At 48.1% G+C, this 17,237-nt stretch overlaps 1 protein-coding gene across 5 annotated transcripts in view; it reads left to right on the forward strand.

Annotated features, from left to right (window-relative positions):
* LPP (LIM domain containing preferred translocation partner in lipoma) overlaps positions 1-17,237 on the forward strand; it is a 313,546-nt gene that overhangs the window by 172,307 nt on the left and 124,002 nt on the right. For all 5 annotated transcript variants that reach the window (XM_066619985.1, XM_066619987.1, XM_066619989.1 and 2 more), the window contains one exon: positions 7,475-7,597. In XM_066619985.1, the coding sequence (XP_066476082.1) occupies positions 7,475-7,597 (123 nt within the window). The remainder of the gene's footprint in view (positions 1-7,474; positions 7,598-17,237) is intronic.

Consider the following 17,237-nt stretch of genomic DNA (forward strand, 5'->3'; position numbering starts at 1 on the left):
AATTCCTAAGGATTCGTAGAGGTAATTCTAGCCCAGAGATAACAAGTTGCCTTCACAGAAACATAAAGTACTTTAATGTACAAAGCAGTTTCTGTCCCTTATCTTATCAGGTTGTCCTTCTGCAAGCAGAGATCTTTATAAGTCTCCTGGTTATGTTGTTTCTTGTTGGCCAAGCAAAATGAGGCCTTTAGCTGGCTTAATTTGCCCTTTTGGAGTTCCATTGGTTTGGGAGTTTAGTTCTGTTTATGCATCAATCAGGACAGAAAGGAATGCCTGGAGGAGGCAGGCGTTGGTGCTCCAGGCCCCAGCCTGATTTCTGCAAGGATAGTTCTGGTCAACTTTGCAGCTTTGCTAACTTATTCTCAGTGACACTGAGAATAAAACAGCCAATATTATAATGCCATTGTACAAACCAATGGCAAAGTTGCACCTGGAGTATTGGCTTCAACACTTGGGTAGAAAGGAGTGTTATGTCTAGGAAGAAGGTATCTGGGGAAAGCATGATTGAGACCTACAAAATTTTTAATGGGCTAGATGGGTGATCGCCCTAGCTGCTGCTGGGAGTCTCCAGGTGGCAACGCTCCAGTCATTTCCCAGGATGCAATTGGAGCATGCGCGCACTCCCAGAAGCTGTTGGTGCCCCCTTCAAGTGCTACCCAGGGCTCATGCACTGGCTTGCCATACCCTAGATATGTCTCTGCTCTGAGCCAGTTAGCAGGGGTAACTGCTAACTGGCTCAGGGGAAAAGGCGCTGCAGGTGACACATTTGGTTTGTCTTTGAAAGAACAGAATCATAGTTGCTTGTGAGGAGGAGGAGGAGGAGAACCATCAACCCATGATGGTTCTGTCTAGCTCCATATTGCCAGCAGTGCTTGGCAGTGGCTCTCCAGGGTTTCAGACAAAGAAGGGTCCTTTCCACCCCACCTGGAGATGCTGCCACCAGGGACTGAACTGGAGGGAGCCTTCTACCTGCAAAACAGGGGCTAGAACCACCTCTGTGCTCCAGGCCTTCCGTGTGCTGAGCAGGAAGACCAGTGATTGCTCTTTGAAAATGAGAACGCTTGGTGAGCCAGATGCAAGAATCTACCTGCTGAGACTACTACAATCAAAGATAGCCACAGCTGCACCGGGGGATCTGATGAGAGAGCATCCTTGCTGTCATGTCAGGCTAGAACCAGGCTTGATGTGCGCTGTGTTGAGATGTGGAGGAGAGAGACGCTTCTGGTCGGCTTCCTCTCTGTGCTCTCTTTTTCTGTCAATAATTTATCTTAAAGGGGATTATATAACCCGTCCTTGTCTTCATTGGCTTAAATATTGTTGGATGTTCTGTTAAGCATGTTGGTCAAGACACAAAGGACCTTGGGAGGAGCCTCTGGTGCAAGTGGGGAGGTGTTCACTATCCTCTTTTCTCATATCACCCTGTAAGCTCCATCCCAGACTCAGGAGAAACTATACATTTGGGAACATACTCTGATGCGTTTAAAACATACACACACACACACACACAGGGTAAAATAAAAGCAACACGCCGGCAGTGCATACTTAGAAAAGCACACATGCTCCCAATGAGTCATGCCCGATCCTGGAACATGCATGAATTATGCAAATGAATGAAGCCTGGGTATTTTGCATAATTGATTCGGCCTCTGTGGGGCAGTCACTGTGCAGGTCACAGAAAACCCAACCTGCTGGAAATCTAGGTGGGGTGGGGGAGTAATCTCAGGTTACAGCATTTGCAATGAACACTGAGGCATCTGGGAAGATGTCTTTTTCCTCATTTTATATTCAAGTGTTCATGAAGACGAAGGCTGAGCTGAACACCCACTTGGAAAAGGGCACAGGCTGGAAATGATCCTGAAGCCATCAACTCTGTCCCTATATTTAAACTGCTGCACATTTTTGAGCCATCAGTGGCATTGCTCTGGATGGCCATTTTAATATTTTACTATCCCCAAACCTCTTAGGAATGATGTTATTTCAACATGTATCATTGTTCCCAGGGGATTTATTTCACACTCTTCAGAATTGCCCCAGGACAGCCTATCCCAGCTGTGATTGGGGCAGCAAAATGGAGGGGAGGGTGATTTTGAGTCAGTCCTCTTGCAAACAGATTAAGCAAAAGCTGTACTAAAAGCCCTCACTTTTGTTACCGACTGCTTGGGACAGACCAGAGAAACTCTGGGCTGCACATGCTCAGTTTGTATTCAGAGCTAGAGAAGACTTGATGTGAAATGATAATAATAATAATAATAATAATAATAATAATAATAATAATAATAATAATAATAATACAGGTATTTATATACCGCCTTTCTAGGTCCTCAGATTTCTCCTCAGACTTTATTCAAGGCAAGGCGGTTTACATAGGCAGGCTAATTTAAATCCCCGTAGGGAGTTTTACAATTGAAAGAAGGCTCGAGCTACAACAATTCAGATGTTTTGTTCTGATCTGGCCTCCATCCTGGCCTCCATCCTCCCACGCTCAGATCAGATGGAATATCTCGGCTCAGCTGCTTCAAGGTCGCACGATGCCGGTGGCCTCGAACTGGCGACCTTCGGATGTTATCTTCAGGCAAACGGAGGCTCAACCCTCTAGACCAGACCTCCTGCCCATAGTGTATAGTGCCCTCCTGTGAATAGTGAGTGTTATCAGCTGCTACGATCTCTTTTTCTGAACTGTTAGTGCAAACTTCCCAATTGCCAAGGAGAGGACCTGACTGTGGAGTTTAATCCCCTGACTGTGGAGTTTCCTCAGCAGCCTTTGGTGAGGGACTGTGTCAAACGCCTTCTGAAAGTCCACGGGTTCTCCTGCATCCACATGCTTGTTGACCTTTTCAAAGAATTCTAAAAGGTTTGTGAGGCAAGACTTACCCTTACAGAAGCCATGCTGACTCTCCCTCAGCAAGGCTTGTTCGTCTATGTCTTGTGAGATTCTATCTTTGATGAGGCATTCCACCATCTTACCTGGAACAGGTATTAGGCTGACCAGTCTATAGTTTCCAGGGTCCGCATCCTTCCCTTTTTAAAGATTGGTGTGACATTTGCTATCCTCCAATCCTCTGGCACCGTGGCCATTTTGAGGGACTAGTTGCATATATCAGTGAAGAGATCAGCAACTTCATTCCTCAGTTCCTTAATAACTCTTGGGTGGATGCCATCAGGGTCTCGTGACTTATTGATCTTTAATTTATCAATGAGGTCTGAAACATCTTCCTTTTAACCTCTATTTGACTTAATTCCTTGGTCAGGAGGGGCCGTTCTGGCAGCGGTATCTGCCCGAGGTCTTCTGCCGTGAAGACAGATGCAAAGAACTCATTTGCCATCTCTGCGTCTCCTTTTATCTCCCATTTCCCTCCCCCATTATCCAGAGGGCCAACTGCTTCTCTGGCGGGTTTCCTGCTCCTAACATATTTGAGGAAGCTTTTATTATTCCCCTTAATGCTGCTGGCCATGTGCTCCTCCTAGTCTCTCTTGGCCTCCCATATCAACTTCTTACATTTCTTTTGCCACAGTTTATGTTCCTTTTTATTCCCCTCATTAGGGCAAGACTTCCATTTACAGAAGGAAGCTTCCTTGCCCTTCACGGCCTCTCTGACTTGGCTCGTTAGCCATGCCAGCGCCCTCCTGGACTTAGTTGAGCCCTTCTTCCTTTGTGGTATACACTTCCGCTGGGCCTCCATTACCGTTGTTTTAAACATCCTCCACACACACTGGAGACATCAGACCTTTCTCACTTTCCCTTTCAACTTCTTTCTAACTAGTCTCTTCATTTGAGGGAAGTCCACCCATCACAAGTCAAGGGTTTTTGCGTCAGAGTTGCTTGCCACCAGGGAACATGGTGTTGGCTTTGCGGTCAGAAATACCCTGCTGAAATCCATCATCCCACCTACTGTGGGAAGTGAAAGAATTTTGTCCCTTCAGCTCCAGTCATCAGCAGGACCTGTCACTCTCATTAGTGCTTACGCACCGACTCTGTCGTCTCCAGCAGGACCTGTCACTCTCATCAGTGCTTATGCACCGACTCTGTCGTCTCCAGCAGAAGCCAAAGACAAATTTTATGATGACCTGGCCACCACTATCAAGAAGATCCCCGTAAAAGAGCCATTGTTCATCCTTGGCGACTTCAGTGCTAGAGTTGGTGCTGATAACAGTTCGTGGCCCACTTGCTTAGGTCAGTTCGGCACTGGGAAGATGAACGAAAATGGCCAACGCCTGCTAGAGTTTTGCTGTCATCACGGTCTCTGTGTCAGCAACACGTTCTTCAACACAAAGCCCCAACATAGAGTCTCTTGGAGACACCCAAGATCAAAGCACTGGCACCAGCTCGACCTGATTCTCACCAAACGCTCCAGCCTTCCCAGCATCAAGATCACACGCAGCTATCAGGGTGCTGCCTGTGACACCGACCACTCGCTGGTGTGCAGCAGAGTGAAACTGCAAACAAAGCGACTGTACCGCACAAAAAAGGAAGGAAGACCTCGCATTGATACGAGCAAGACCCGGGATCAGAGAAAAGTGGAGGAATTTGCACGAGCGCTTGAGGAATCTCTTCCAGGCCCGGTCGATGCAAATGTATCCAACAGATGGGAACATTTCAAGAATGCCGTTTACAACGCCTTGTCCATATTTGGCAAGAAGACCAACAAGACGGCAGACTGGTTTGAAGCCCACTCTGAGGAGTTGACACCAGTCATTCAGGAAAAGAGGAGAGCTCAAGCAGCATACAAGGCCTGTCCCAGTGAGCGCAACCTGCAGGTCCTCCGAGTGCTCGCAGCAAAGTCCAGCAGACTGCCAGGAGATGTGCTAACGACTACTGGCTCCAGCTCTGTTCCGAGATACAGATAGCAGCTGACACGGGCAACATCAAGGGGATGTATGATGGTATCAAGCAGGCCCTAGGTCCAACACAGAAGAAAATTGCCCCTCTGAAGTCTGCCGTAGGCAAGGTCATCCAGGATCGGGCGCAGCAGATGGAACGCTGGGTGCAGCACTACTCTGAGCTATATTCCAGAGAAAATGTAGTCACCGAAGAAGCGCTGAACAACATTGAGTGCCTGCCTGTGCTGGAGGAGCTTGACAGTGAACTAACCCTAGAAGAACTTCACGTGGCCCTGGACTCCCTTGCCTTTGGCAAGGCACCTGGAAAAGACAGCATCCCTGCTGAAGTCCTAAAGTGCTGCAAAGAGATCATCGTCACTGAGCTGCATGAAATCCTTTGTCTCTGCTGGAGAGAAGGTGGAGTACCTCAAGACATGAGGGATGCAAACATCATCAAGAGGGATCTGAAGGCCTTAGGAGTGGACCTCAACAAGTGGGAAACCCTGGCCTCTGAGCAGCCCGCTTGGAGGCAGGCTGTGCAACATGGCCTTTCCCAGTTTGAAGAAACACTTGGCCAACAGTCTGAGGCAAAGAGGCAAAGAAGGAAGGCCCATAGCCAGGGAGACAGACCAGGGACAGACTGCACTTGCTCCCAGTGTGGAAGGGATTGTCACTCCCAAATTGGCCTTTTCAGCCACACTGGACGCTGTTCCAGAACCACCTTTCAGAGCGCGATACCAGAGTCTTTCGAGACTGAAGGTTGCCAACTACATGCTTGCCACTCTTCCCCCGACATATGCATAGCAAAACAGATCGCAGCATGATCACTGTTCCCCAATGGCTCAGTAACATTTACATCTCTAACCAGATCCTGAGTATCACACAACATTAAATCTAGAGTCACCTGTCCTCTGGTCGGCTACTTGACTAGTTGCTCTAAGGCACAGTCATAAACTGACCCAGTCAACATGAGGATAATTGAAGTTCCCCATGATTACAACCCTGTCCCTCCTTGACACCTCCCTGATCTGTTTCCTCATTTCAAGGTCCCCTTCCGGTGTTTGAACCGGAGGATGATAGCATGCCCCAAGTATTACATCACTCCTCACGCCTTCAATCTCAGCTGGATTCTACCTCTTTGTTAACATTTATGTCCACCCACCGCCAAAAATGCCCCTCCCTGTCTCTCTCTCTCCTGTAGAGTTTATAGCCTGGCATTGCAATATCTCACTGATTCTCCGCATTCCACCAGGTTTCCTTTATGCCCACTATATCAAAGTTTTCCCTAGTCACCAAACATTTCAGTTCCCCCATCTCTCCTTGGAAACTTTGGACATTTGCATAAAAGCACTTGAATACAGTCTCCCAGGATGGGCTGCTTACTGGGTCCTAAGAACATAAGAACAGCCCCACTGGATCAGGCCATAGGCCCATCTAGTCCAGCTTCCTGTATCTCACAGCGGCCCAGCAAATGCCCCAAGGAGCACACCAGATAACAAGAGACCTGCATCCTGGTGCCCTCCCTTGCATCTGGCATTCTGACATAACCCATTTCTAAAATCAGGAGGTTGCACACACACATCATGGCTTGTACCCCGTAATGGATTTTTCCTCCAGAAACTTGTCCAATCCCCTTTTAAAGGCGTCTAGGCCAGTCGCCATCACCACATCCTGTGGCAAGGAGTTCCACAGACCAACCACACGCTGAGTAAAGAAATATTTTCTTTTGTCTGTTCTAACTCTCCCAACACTCAATTTTAGTGAATGTCCCCTGATTCTGGTGTTATGTGAGAGTGTAAAGAGCATCTCCCTATCCACACTGTCCATCCCCTGCATAATTTTGTACGTCTCAATCATGTCCCCCCTCAGGTGTCTCTTTTCTAGGCTGAAGAGGCCCAAACGCTGTAGCCTTTCCTTATAAGGAAAAATGCCACCTTTTTAATGTTATGTGCCAACAGTCTGGTTCCATTCTGGTTCAAGTGAAGCCCGTCCCTCTTGTAAAGGCCTTGTTTGTTCCAAAACGTTCCTCAGTGCCTAATGAATCTAAACCCTTCCTCCGTACACCATCATCTCATTAATGCATTGAGACCCCTGAGCTCTGCCTGCCTAGCTGGCTGTGCACATGGAACAGGTAGCACTTCTGAGAACACTACCTTTGAGGTCCTGGCTTTGGGCGTCCTACCTAGCAGCCTAAATTTGGCCTCCAGGACCTCCTGGCTACATTTCCTAACATTGTTGGTGCCAACATGCACCACAACAGCTACCTCCTCCCAGGCACTCTCTACCAGATATTTCAATTCAATTCATGACTATCTACAAAATGGATGTGGGTTCATCCGTATATGAAATCTGCTGTTTCGAAGCAAAAACACAAGGGGAGGGGGAGAGCATGAATTAAAAACCAAAAACAGCCTAAATGGACATGCCACTGGGCTTGTTGTGTGTTCCTTCTTCCCCTCCTTCCCAGCTGCCTAAGTCATTGCAGGCAACCATTGTTGTCACCCTACTCATCTCTGTCTCTCTTAAGTGTTAGAAACAGCTTCCAATAGCGTATGCAAAAATGTATCTTTATAATGCGAACGTTGCCAGTCTTGATTGTTGGAGTGGGCCATGTTTGATACTCTGGAGGATTAGTCTGATTCTGTTCCTCTCCTAGGTCAACCCCGGGGGCAAGACTCTGGAAGAGAGGCGCTCGAGCCTGGATGCGGAAATCGACTCCTTGACCAGCATCCTGGCTGACTTGGAAAACAGCTCACCATACAAGCCCCGAACTCAACAGGTTAGAGTTGGGCATTCAAGGGTGGTTATCACAGGGCACAGTCAAGCATCACTGCCTCCTTTTGCATCTCTGTTCTTTGAAAGGGGTTTCCTTCCCCACCACCATTATTATTTTCCACCATCCCACCCATGTATAATATCATGATCATGCCTAGCCAGTCATCACTATTACGTGCACGCTGCACGCAGATGGGCTGATGGCAAGTTTGTGTCAGTGTGTTGAAGAGGAGGCACATGTGGGCCACACAGACAGGTGAGGTCTTAACCCATGACCCACCTCGTGGATTAACTGCATTTCAGCCCTGTGTTTTAGCCATTACAATTTCCATATCACCATCAGTTCGGAAGAGCTTTACCTTGGATAAAAACATTCCACATGTTCCACGGCTCCTTCTCAGCCACTTCACTGGTGTTGTTAGAGGAGGTGCTACCTATGCTGGGAGGCATGAGGAAAACACTGGACTGTGTTTGGGGTACCTGCAACTTTGCATCAAGGAGAAAGTTCCCTGCAATAAACCTCAAAAAAAGTACTTGTTTTAATGTGAGGGAATTGAGTGGTATCCATTTGCTCACTCATTTTTGAGGATATAGGAGGGCCATATGCACTCTCTGCAGCCACACTCACACTCAATGACATTCGGTAACAAGATGCATATGTAATTAATAACAACAGCAACAACAACAACAACAAAAACAAAAACAACTTTATTTTTACCCCGTCTTTCTCCCCGAAGGGACTCAAGGCGGCTTACAACAGGTTAAAACAGATTTAAAACATAATTTAAAGAACAGATAAAAGCATATAACACATATCATAAAAACAGTAGTCAGATAAAAAGTAATCAGGTAAAAAGAGCATAGAGCAGCAAATCATAAAAGAATCAGGCCTGTACCAAGTATTTAAAAAATATAAAAAGGTGTTGAAAAGATGTTAAAAAGGCCAAGAACTCGGAAGGCTTGTTTAAATAGAAGGGTCTTCAGGCCTCGCCGAAAAGTTTCAAGAGAGGGAGCAGTTCTTAAGTCAAGGGGAAAGGAATTCCATAGCGTTGGTGCCACTACTGAGAAGGCCCTATTTCTTGCCGCCGCCCCACGTACCTCCCTAGGCGGCGGCACTTGTAAAAAGGCCTTTTCTGATGACCTAAGAGGACGAGCCAGATTGTACGGAAGTAGGCGATCTCTAAGATACCCTGGCCCAGAGCAGTATAGGGCTTTAAAGGTCAAAACCAGCACCTTGAATTAGGCCTGGAAACGAATGGGCAGCCAATGCAACCGCTGGAGAAGCGGACTGACAGGGTCAAACTGCCTACCTCCAGTAACTACACGGGCCGCCGCATTCTGCACTAGTCGCAGTTTCCGAACAGTCTTCAAGGGCAGCCCCACATACAGCGCGTTACAATAATCTAACCTCGATGTCACCGTGGCATGGATTACCGTGGCCAGGTCTGCACCATCCAAGTACGGCCACAGCTGCCGCAGCAGCCGAAGCTCAGCGAAGGCCCCCCTAGCCACAGCCACCACCTGGGAATCTAGGAGCAGCTGCGAGTCCAGGTGGACCCCCAAGCTGTGGACCTGCTCCTTCAGGGGGAGTGCAACTCCATTCAGCACAAGCCGATAGTCCAGCACCTGCATCGAGGATTTCCGAACCAGGAGCGCCTCTGTCTTATCCGGATTTAATTTCAGCTTGTTAGTCCCCATCCAGATCCTCACTGCCTCCAGACAGCGCTCCAGGCCCTCAACCGCCACCCTGGAGTCTGGAGGAAAGGAGAGATAGAGCTGGGTGTCATCGGCATATTGATGGCACCCCACTCCAAACCCCCAGATGACCTCTCCCAGAGGTTTCATGTAGATGTTAAATAGCATGGGGGACAGAATTGAACCCTGTGGCACCCCACACCTCAAGGGCTAGGGTGTCCATCACCAGCATCTGGGACTGACCCTCCAATTAGGAGCAGAAACATCGCAAAACAGTGCCTCCAACTCCCAACTCCCAAGTGGCCAATCGACCCAGAAGGATACCATGGTTGATGGTATCAAAAGCCACTGAGAGGTCCAGCAGGACCAACAGGGATGCACTCCCCCTGTCCAGTCCCTGGCATAGATCATCCACCAAGGCGACCAAGGCGGTTTCCATCCCAAAGCCTGGTCTGAAATCAGATTGAAAAGGATCCAGATACTCCAGATAATTATAGTTTCTTATTTTTCACCTTTTAAGCATGTTAGCCACAGGGGAGGGGGCAAGCGGCTGTGCAGGGCATTGAGGGACTGAAACTCATAGCAAGCTCCAAAGATTTTGCCAGGTGTTCTCTAGCCACAAGTACCATAACCTGCTATTTTTGTAATGAAGGCTGAGATTCTCAGCATGATGAATTCTTTCCCTAATGTCAAATTTCTCCTTTTCTGCATGTGCTTCTTGAAAGCATGTGGCCCTGGATGTGGTGCTGTTGCTTTTATTGCCTTATTTTTCAGTGTGTGGAGGAAAAGCTCATCACAGGTTACAAGCCATGATGGGTATGTGCAAGCTCCTGGTTTTAGAAATAGACTACTTCAGAATGCCACATGCAAGGGAATGGCACCAGGATACAGGTGTCTGGTTGTCTTGTGTACAGGAAGCAGGACTGGATGGGCCTTTGGCTTGATCCAGTGAGCTCTTCTTATGTTAATTTTCTTAGCCTGGTTAGTACTTGGATGGGAGACCGCCTAGGAATACCGGGTGCTGTAGGCTTATACCATAGTCTTTCAAGATTGAAGGTTGCCAACCATTTAGCAGAAACGATGCTGCCCACCTAGAATGGTGGATGCTCATCTTCCATCCTGAACAATATTCAGGTCTTGTTGAAAGACATGGAAGGTGCACAGCAACAATACTTGGGTGGCATTTGCCCTCCTTGGAAGTGCTGAGCACTTTGCTGTCCAGTGGGTGCATGGAAAGTGCTATTTGTAGACTGCTGGGGTGACCAGAGCTTTCAAAAACCACTTCCTTTAAATCCTGCTATGTAAGGTCTACAAATTCTAACCTCAAAATGTGACAGTATCTTGAAAGGATGAGCGATAACATCTGAATTACAATAGCTTTTTGCCTGTTGTAGTCGAATTACTGAAAGATTCAAATACTGCACTCAGCGCCTAAGAGACAGTTGGATGGTTTTATACTGCCTAACATTTTGAGCACAAATCACAAAATAGGGAGTGCTTCCTTCCACAAGGACATGAAGGGCACTGTTGTCTTTGATGGCTCCACATCAGACCCCTTTGACATCCGAAGCGGCATGAAGCAGGGCTTGCACCAACCTCGTTTGGGATTTTCTTCGCTGTCCTGCTGAAGCAGGCCTTTGGAACTGCAACAGAAGGCATCTATCTCCGGACCAGATCAGACGGAAAGCTCTTCAACCTCTCCAGACTGAGAGCAAAGTTCAAAGTGCAGCTGAAATGTCTGCGTGACTTCCTCTTTGCCGATGATGAAGCTGTCACTACCCACTCTGCCAAAGATCTCCAGCAGCTCATGGATCGTTTTAGCAAGGCCTGCCAAGATTTTGGACTGACAATCAGCCTGAAGAAAACACAGGTCATGGTTCAGGATGTGGACTCACCTCCCTGCATTACAATCTCTGCGCATGAACTGGAGGTTGTCCATGACTTTGTGTACCTTGGCTCAACTATCTCCGACATTCTTTCTCTCGATACCGAGCTAAACAAGCGCATCGGTAAAGCAGCTACCACGTTTTCCAGACTCACAAAGAGAGTCTGGTCCAACAAGAAGCTGACGGAACAAACCAAGATCCAGGTCTACAGAGCTTGCGTCCTGAGTACACTTCTGTACTGCAGCGAGTCATGAACTCTTTGCTCACAACAGGAGAGGAAACTGAACACTTTCCACATGCGCTGCCTCCGACGCATTCTCGGCATCACCTGGCAGGACAAAGTTCCAAACAACACAGTCCTGGAACGTGCTGGAATCCCTAGCATGTATGCACTGCTGAAACAGAGACGCCTGCGTTGGCTCGGTCATGTTGTGAGAATGGATGATGGCCGGATCCCAAAGGATCTCCTCTATGGAGAACTCGTGCAAGGAAAGCGCCCTACAGGTAGACCACAGCTGCGATACAAGGACATCTGCAAGAGGGATCTGAAGGCCTTAGGAGTGGACCTCAACAAGTGGGAAACCCTGGCCTCTGAGCGGCCCGCTTGGAGGCAGGCTGTGCAGCATGGCCTTTCCCAGTTTGAAGAGACACTTGGCCAACAGTCTGAGGCAAAGAGGCAAAGAAGGAAGGCCCATAGCCAGGGAGACAGACCAGGGACAGACTGCACTTGCTCCCGGTGTGGAAGGGATTGTCACTCCCGAATCGGCCTTTTCAGCCACACTAGACGCTGTGCCAGAACCACCTTTCAGAGCGTGATACCAGAGTCTTTCGAGACTGAAGGTTGCCACATTTCAGTGTGTATATCCATTAGCAACCTGTGTGGCCCTCTTCTCCTACCATGCTGTTGAAGTTCCCAAAGGTGTTTGAAACATGAAATCAGAAACTTGCAAATGAGGCTCAGTCCTACAATATAGAAGCAGGGAAGACTTTTGAGTGTGTGCAGAGTGTCTTCCCTCACAGTTCCTACCTGCACACATTTGGGATTTTCAGATCTAGGCTCTGTCCAGCCTGACCACTTTGAGTCACTCTGTCAGTATTCTGCTTTCTCTTTTCAACAAACCAACTAATAGGGAGCCTCTGAATGGTTCTTAGAGGTTCTTATAATATTTGGCAGCCTGATCCTGAGCTGCTAAGAGCATGGAGCTGCTGCTGTGCTGAAAACAGCTGCCACACATCCAGTGTACCCCGGGCAGCTGCCACCACCTCCTCAGGAGAAGGGAAAGTTCGCCCCCTTCCCCCAAGTAAAAGAAGTAGCCCTGCAATGGATCTGCTCAATACTATGGCAGCTCTGGAGCTGCTGCAGAATAGGAGAGCTCTATGTCAGACTGTGCAGCCCTACACGGGGCTCAGGATCCGGTGATCCACCAGTCTTGCCCCCTTCCTCCCCCCTCCCCTCCCCCTGGAACACCTCCTCCTTGCCCTCTCCCCGCCCTCACCCTGCCTTCCCCCACCCCGGAACGCTTCATCCCCGCCTCCCTCCACATTGCCACTCACCTCTCCGCCACCCAGCAACCTGGGTGACCGCCAAGTGCTGGACCACCGGCCTCCCACCGGTGCTGACCCAGCACAAGCTCATGCTAGGCTAGTTTAGGTACTGGGCTGGCGCGAAGCCCTGCAAATGTGCTTTACGGCATGTTTGCGACAGTGCACACCATCAAAGAACTCAGGATTGGGCTCTGAGTCAGTCATGGTACAGTCCATAGTTTGTAGCACAGTTTTAACCATGCATGTCTTGGCCTCTCATCAAGATGCATCCTTATCAGGTGCTTCTCCATGGATCTTGGGAAATAGAAGGCAGCTTTCAGAGAGAGAGAGAGAGAATGTTGCACTTCTGGCTGTCACAACTACTACTTTGATGATCTCCAGCTATGGCTGTGTTCACCTTGCTCTGTTGGCTTGTTTCCAAGACTGAAAATGCTCAAGGAAGCAGCTTGGGTGTTGTCAGGGTACCAATGACTGCATTGTGGGGTGCAGCTGGGGAGAATATATATCAAGGCTCATTTGTGCAGGAAGTCAGGCTTCTGAAATGCAGCCTATCTTACTCCAGCTGGGGGTGGAGAGGTACATGGCTTCTCAGGTTCTATGCTTAAATTCTAGGTCCTGTCCTATAAATGTAATGTTTAGGAGCTCAAACAATCAAAACAGGAATTAAGTTCAAGGTCAAAACACAGGCAGGAGATGAGATAGTAGCGGGGATAGAAGGGAATCTAGGGAGTGCATTTGAATGTGTTCGCCTTGAAATCAGAAAAGATGAGATTGGGGTGCACAAAGCCTATTATTTTTGCAGATATGTGTACCTTCAGTTCATGTCCAGGACACTTCTCCACCAAAGGAGTTCTGTTCCTGGAAGTAGAAGTTACGTTTTATCAAGTAAGTTCTTGATAAATTCATTCATAAATGACCTGGAGACATAAATGACCTGGAGACATAAATTCATAAATGACCTGGAGACAGGGTTGAGCAGTGAAGTGGCTAAGTTTGCAGACGACACCAAACTTTTCCGAGTGGTGAAGACCAGAAGTGATTGTGAGGAGCTCCAGAAGGATCTCTCCAGACTGGCAGAATGGGCAGCAAAATGGCAGATGCGCTTCAATGTCAGTAAGTGTAAAGTCATGCACATTGGGGCAAAAAATCAAAACTTTAGATATAGGCTGAGCTGTCTGTGACAGATCAGGAGAGAGATCTTGGGGTGGTGGTGGACAGGTCGATGAAAGTGTCGACCCAATGTGCGGCGGCAGTGAAGAAGGCCAATTCTATGCTTCGGATCATTAGGAAGGGTATTGAGAACAAAACGGCTAGTATTATAATGCCATTGTACAAATCAATGGTTAGGCCACACCTGGAGTATTGTGTCCAGTTCTGGTCGCCGCATCTCAAAAAAGACATAGTGGAAAGGAAAAGGTGCAAAAGAGAGCGACTAAGATGATTACGGGGCTGGGGCACCTTCCTTATGAGGAAAGGCTACGGCATTTGGGCCTCTTCAGCCTAGAAAAGAGACGCCTGAGGGGGGACATGATTGAGACATACAAAATTATGCAGGGGATGGACAGAGTGGATAGGGAGATGCCCTTTACACTCTCACATAATACCAGAACCAAGGGACATCCACTAAAATTGAGTGTTGGGCGGGTTAGGACAGACAAAAGAAAATATTTCTTTACTCAGCGTGTGGTCGGTCTGTGGCACTCCTTGCCACAGGATGTGGTGCTGGCATCTGGCCTAGACGCCTTTAAAAGGGGATTGGACAAGTTTCTGGAGGAAAAATCCATTATGGGGTACAAGCCATGATGTGTATGCGCAACCTCCTGGTTTTAGAAATGGGTTATGTCAGAATGCCAGATGCAAGGGAGGGCACCAGGATGAGGTCTCTTGTTATCTGGTGTGCTCCCTGGGGCATTTGGTGGGCCACTGTGAGATACAGGAAGCTGAACTAGATGGGCCTATGGCCTGATCCAGTGGGGCTGTTCTTATGTTCTTATGAACTAGTTACAGGAGGAATGGGCAAACCTGGGAGGGAAAGAAAGTGAGGTGTGAGGAGCAGAAGCAGACTAGGTGGGTGTCCCAGCATGTCAGGTGGGAAGATCATGGAGGTTTCAGGGTTCTGGAGATGGGGTGAAAGTGGGAGCAAGGAGGGGGACTGAAGAGAACAGAAAGGGACATCAGCACATGATTCTCCAGGAGCGAGCAGCTCACAGTGTCTCCACAAGAAGCCTGGCAGCAGGCAGGAGAGGCCTCTGAGCTCAGTCATCCAGCCCACTTGCAGTGAGGAAGCTTATCTCCCCCAGCAAAAAAAACACTCTGGGCTGATACCTCAGTGTACACTGTTTGCCCAACTCAGAGCAACACCCAAAGTTGGATTGGCTCAAGTATAGTAAGCTGAGTTACTTCCGTTTTTCAGCTTATTAACGGAGCCAGTCCAACATGACCCTGTGGGAAGTTGCCCATCCCTATGGACAATGGGAGCAAGATCCGAACCTGGGTGTCTGTGGGGGTGCTGCAGTCTGCAGTTATTTAGATGCAGCTGATAAAAAATGATTTTCTTTCCCCAAACCATCAAGTATCAAGGTAATCAGGAAATCTGCTTTGACAGTGCGAAGGTGTGACCGATAATCATCCAGCCTTTAGCTTTTGAAATTTTCTTTTTCTTCCGGGGGGGGGGGGGGGGGACCATAAGAAAAGCAACATATTTGAACTGCTCTGTTCATCTCTATCCAATTCCCCCCTCCCACCACCAAAAATACATCTTGCTCAGTTGCTCGTGACTAACAAAATATTTCTGTTTCCTTTTCCTGAAAGCATATGGGGAGCTCCGGGGAAGCATATGGGCCTTTTCAGGAAAACATTTCCGGAAAACTTTTCCGGGTTAGGACAGACAAAAGAAAATATTTCTTTACTCAGCGTGTGGTCGGTCTGTGGAACTCCTTGCCACAGGATGTGGTGCTGGCGTCTAGCCTAGACGCCTTTAAAAGGGGATTGGACAAGTTTCTGGAGGAAAAATCCATTACGGGGTACAAGCCATGATGTGTATGCGCAACCTCCTGATTTTAGAAATGGGTTATGTCAGAATGCCAGATGCAAGGGAGGGCACCAGGATGAGGTCTCTTGTTATCTGGTGTGCTCCCTGGGGCATTTGGTGGGCCGCTGTGAGATACAGGAAGCTGGACTAGATGGGCCTATGGCCTGATCCAGTGGGGCTGTTCTTATGTTCTTAAGTTACTATTGTGTTGTGTAGGTCTGCCCCTACTCCATTCTCTGGACCACAAACTGCTCTTTAGGGACTATTTCCCTAAAGAGGGGTTTTGCGTCTGTGTCTGTGTGTGAGGTTGTCCCTAAAGAGTTTATCTGCAATGACATCTGGCACTACTGGAGCAAGGCTCCCCACTTTTAAGGGTCTGTTCCTGAACTTCGTGTTGCATTTCCATTCCCCCCATTTCAGCTCATTCCCTGACTCCTCTGATTAGCAGATGCTTGGACCTGCAACATCTGCTTCTGTGTATTCAAAGCTAATCAATTTGATAAGATGGTAAAGCAAATAAACAAACTGAAGGCATGTGCTCACGCACATCAATGCCCCCGTGAACAGCTTCTCACAGACTGAAGGGGGCATGCTGATGTTCAGAATGTTATTATTCTTCCTTTCTGTCCTCTTCTTGCTAAAGAAAATGTAGAATTGCAGTTTTCTCAACAGAAGCCATAGCCGTTAAGGGGGCTACAGGATTCTAACAAAACAATTAGTTATTCAATCACCTGCACAGAGATACCTCTGCTGTTCAGGTACACCACTGACAATGCTATTTAGATCTTCCTCCCTTGCTGATGTCCATGGTGGTGAAGGGAGCCTTCACTTTCTTTTGTGATGGCGGAAGAAAGGAGAGAAGCAGATGGATGAAAGAGAGAGGACATCTCAAAGATACACTGAGAAGAAACTGAAGGGTTCACTGTGGTTCAGAGGCAGTGAACTTCGTTCTTTCAGTGGAGAACTCCAACAGGTGGCCCTCCTTGGATTATGCTTCAGAGCCACACCTCTACAGTGACCACAGCCAGGTGTCTGTGCAGCATGCGTCGATGTGAATTTAACAGCCCAATTATATTGTCAGGTTGTGCTGCCGGAACTTGTGTTCCAACAGTGCACCCTGACTGATGGCATCACAAAATGCTATGCTCTACATAGTGCTACTGGACTGCTGCCAGATATGGTGAGCAGCTTCAGCACATGGTTTCAGCAGCTTTCATGGAGCCTCCAGTACTGGTAAGTCAGCAGTGGGGTTGAATCATGGGCAAGGAGGGATAGGATCAGGGTATTCCATGGAAGGAACTGAGGAGTGGAAAAGAGGTGAGAGGGCTTGGCAATGGCACATGTCAGATCCTAGCCTCTCTTTTGGGATAACCTCCTCACCTCCTCCTTTGTCATACACCACCAAAAGAGGGGCCCTGGGCCCACAAGTGGCCCCAGGACTTATGCAGAAGTAAGTGAAATATTTTTTTTTTACTTACCTCCTGTTT

This window comes from Tiliqua scincoides, chromosome 3 (genome assembly GCF_035046505.1).
Source record: "Tiliqua scincoides isolate rTilSci1 chromosome 3, rTilSci1.hap2, whole genome shotgun sequence".
Lineage (NCBI taxonomy): Eukaryota > Metazoa > Chordata > Lepidosauria > Squamata > Scincidae > Tiliqua > Tiliqua scincoides.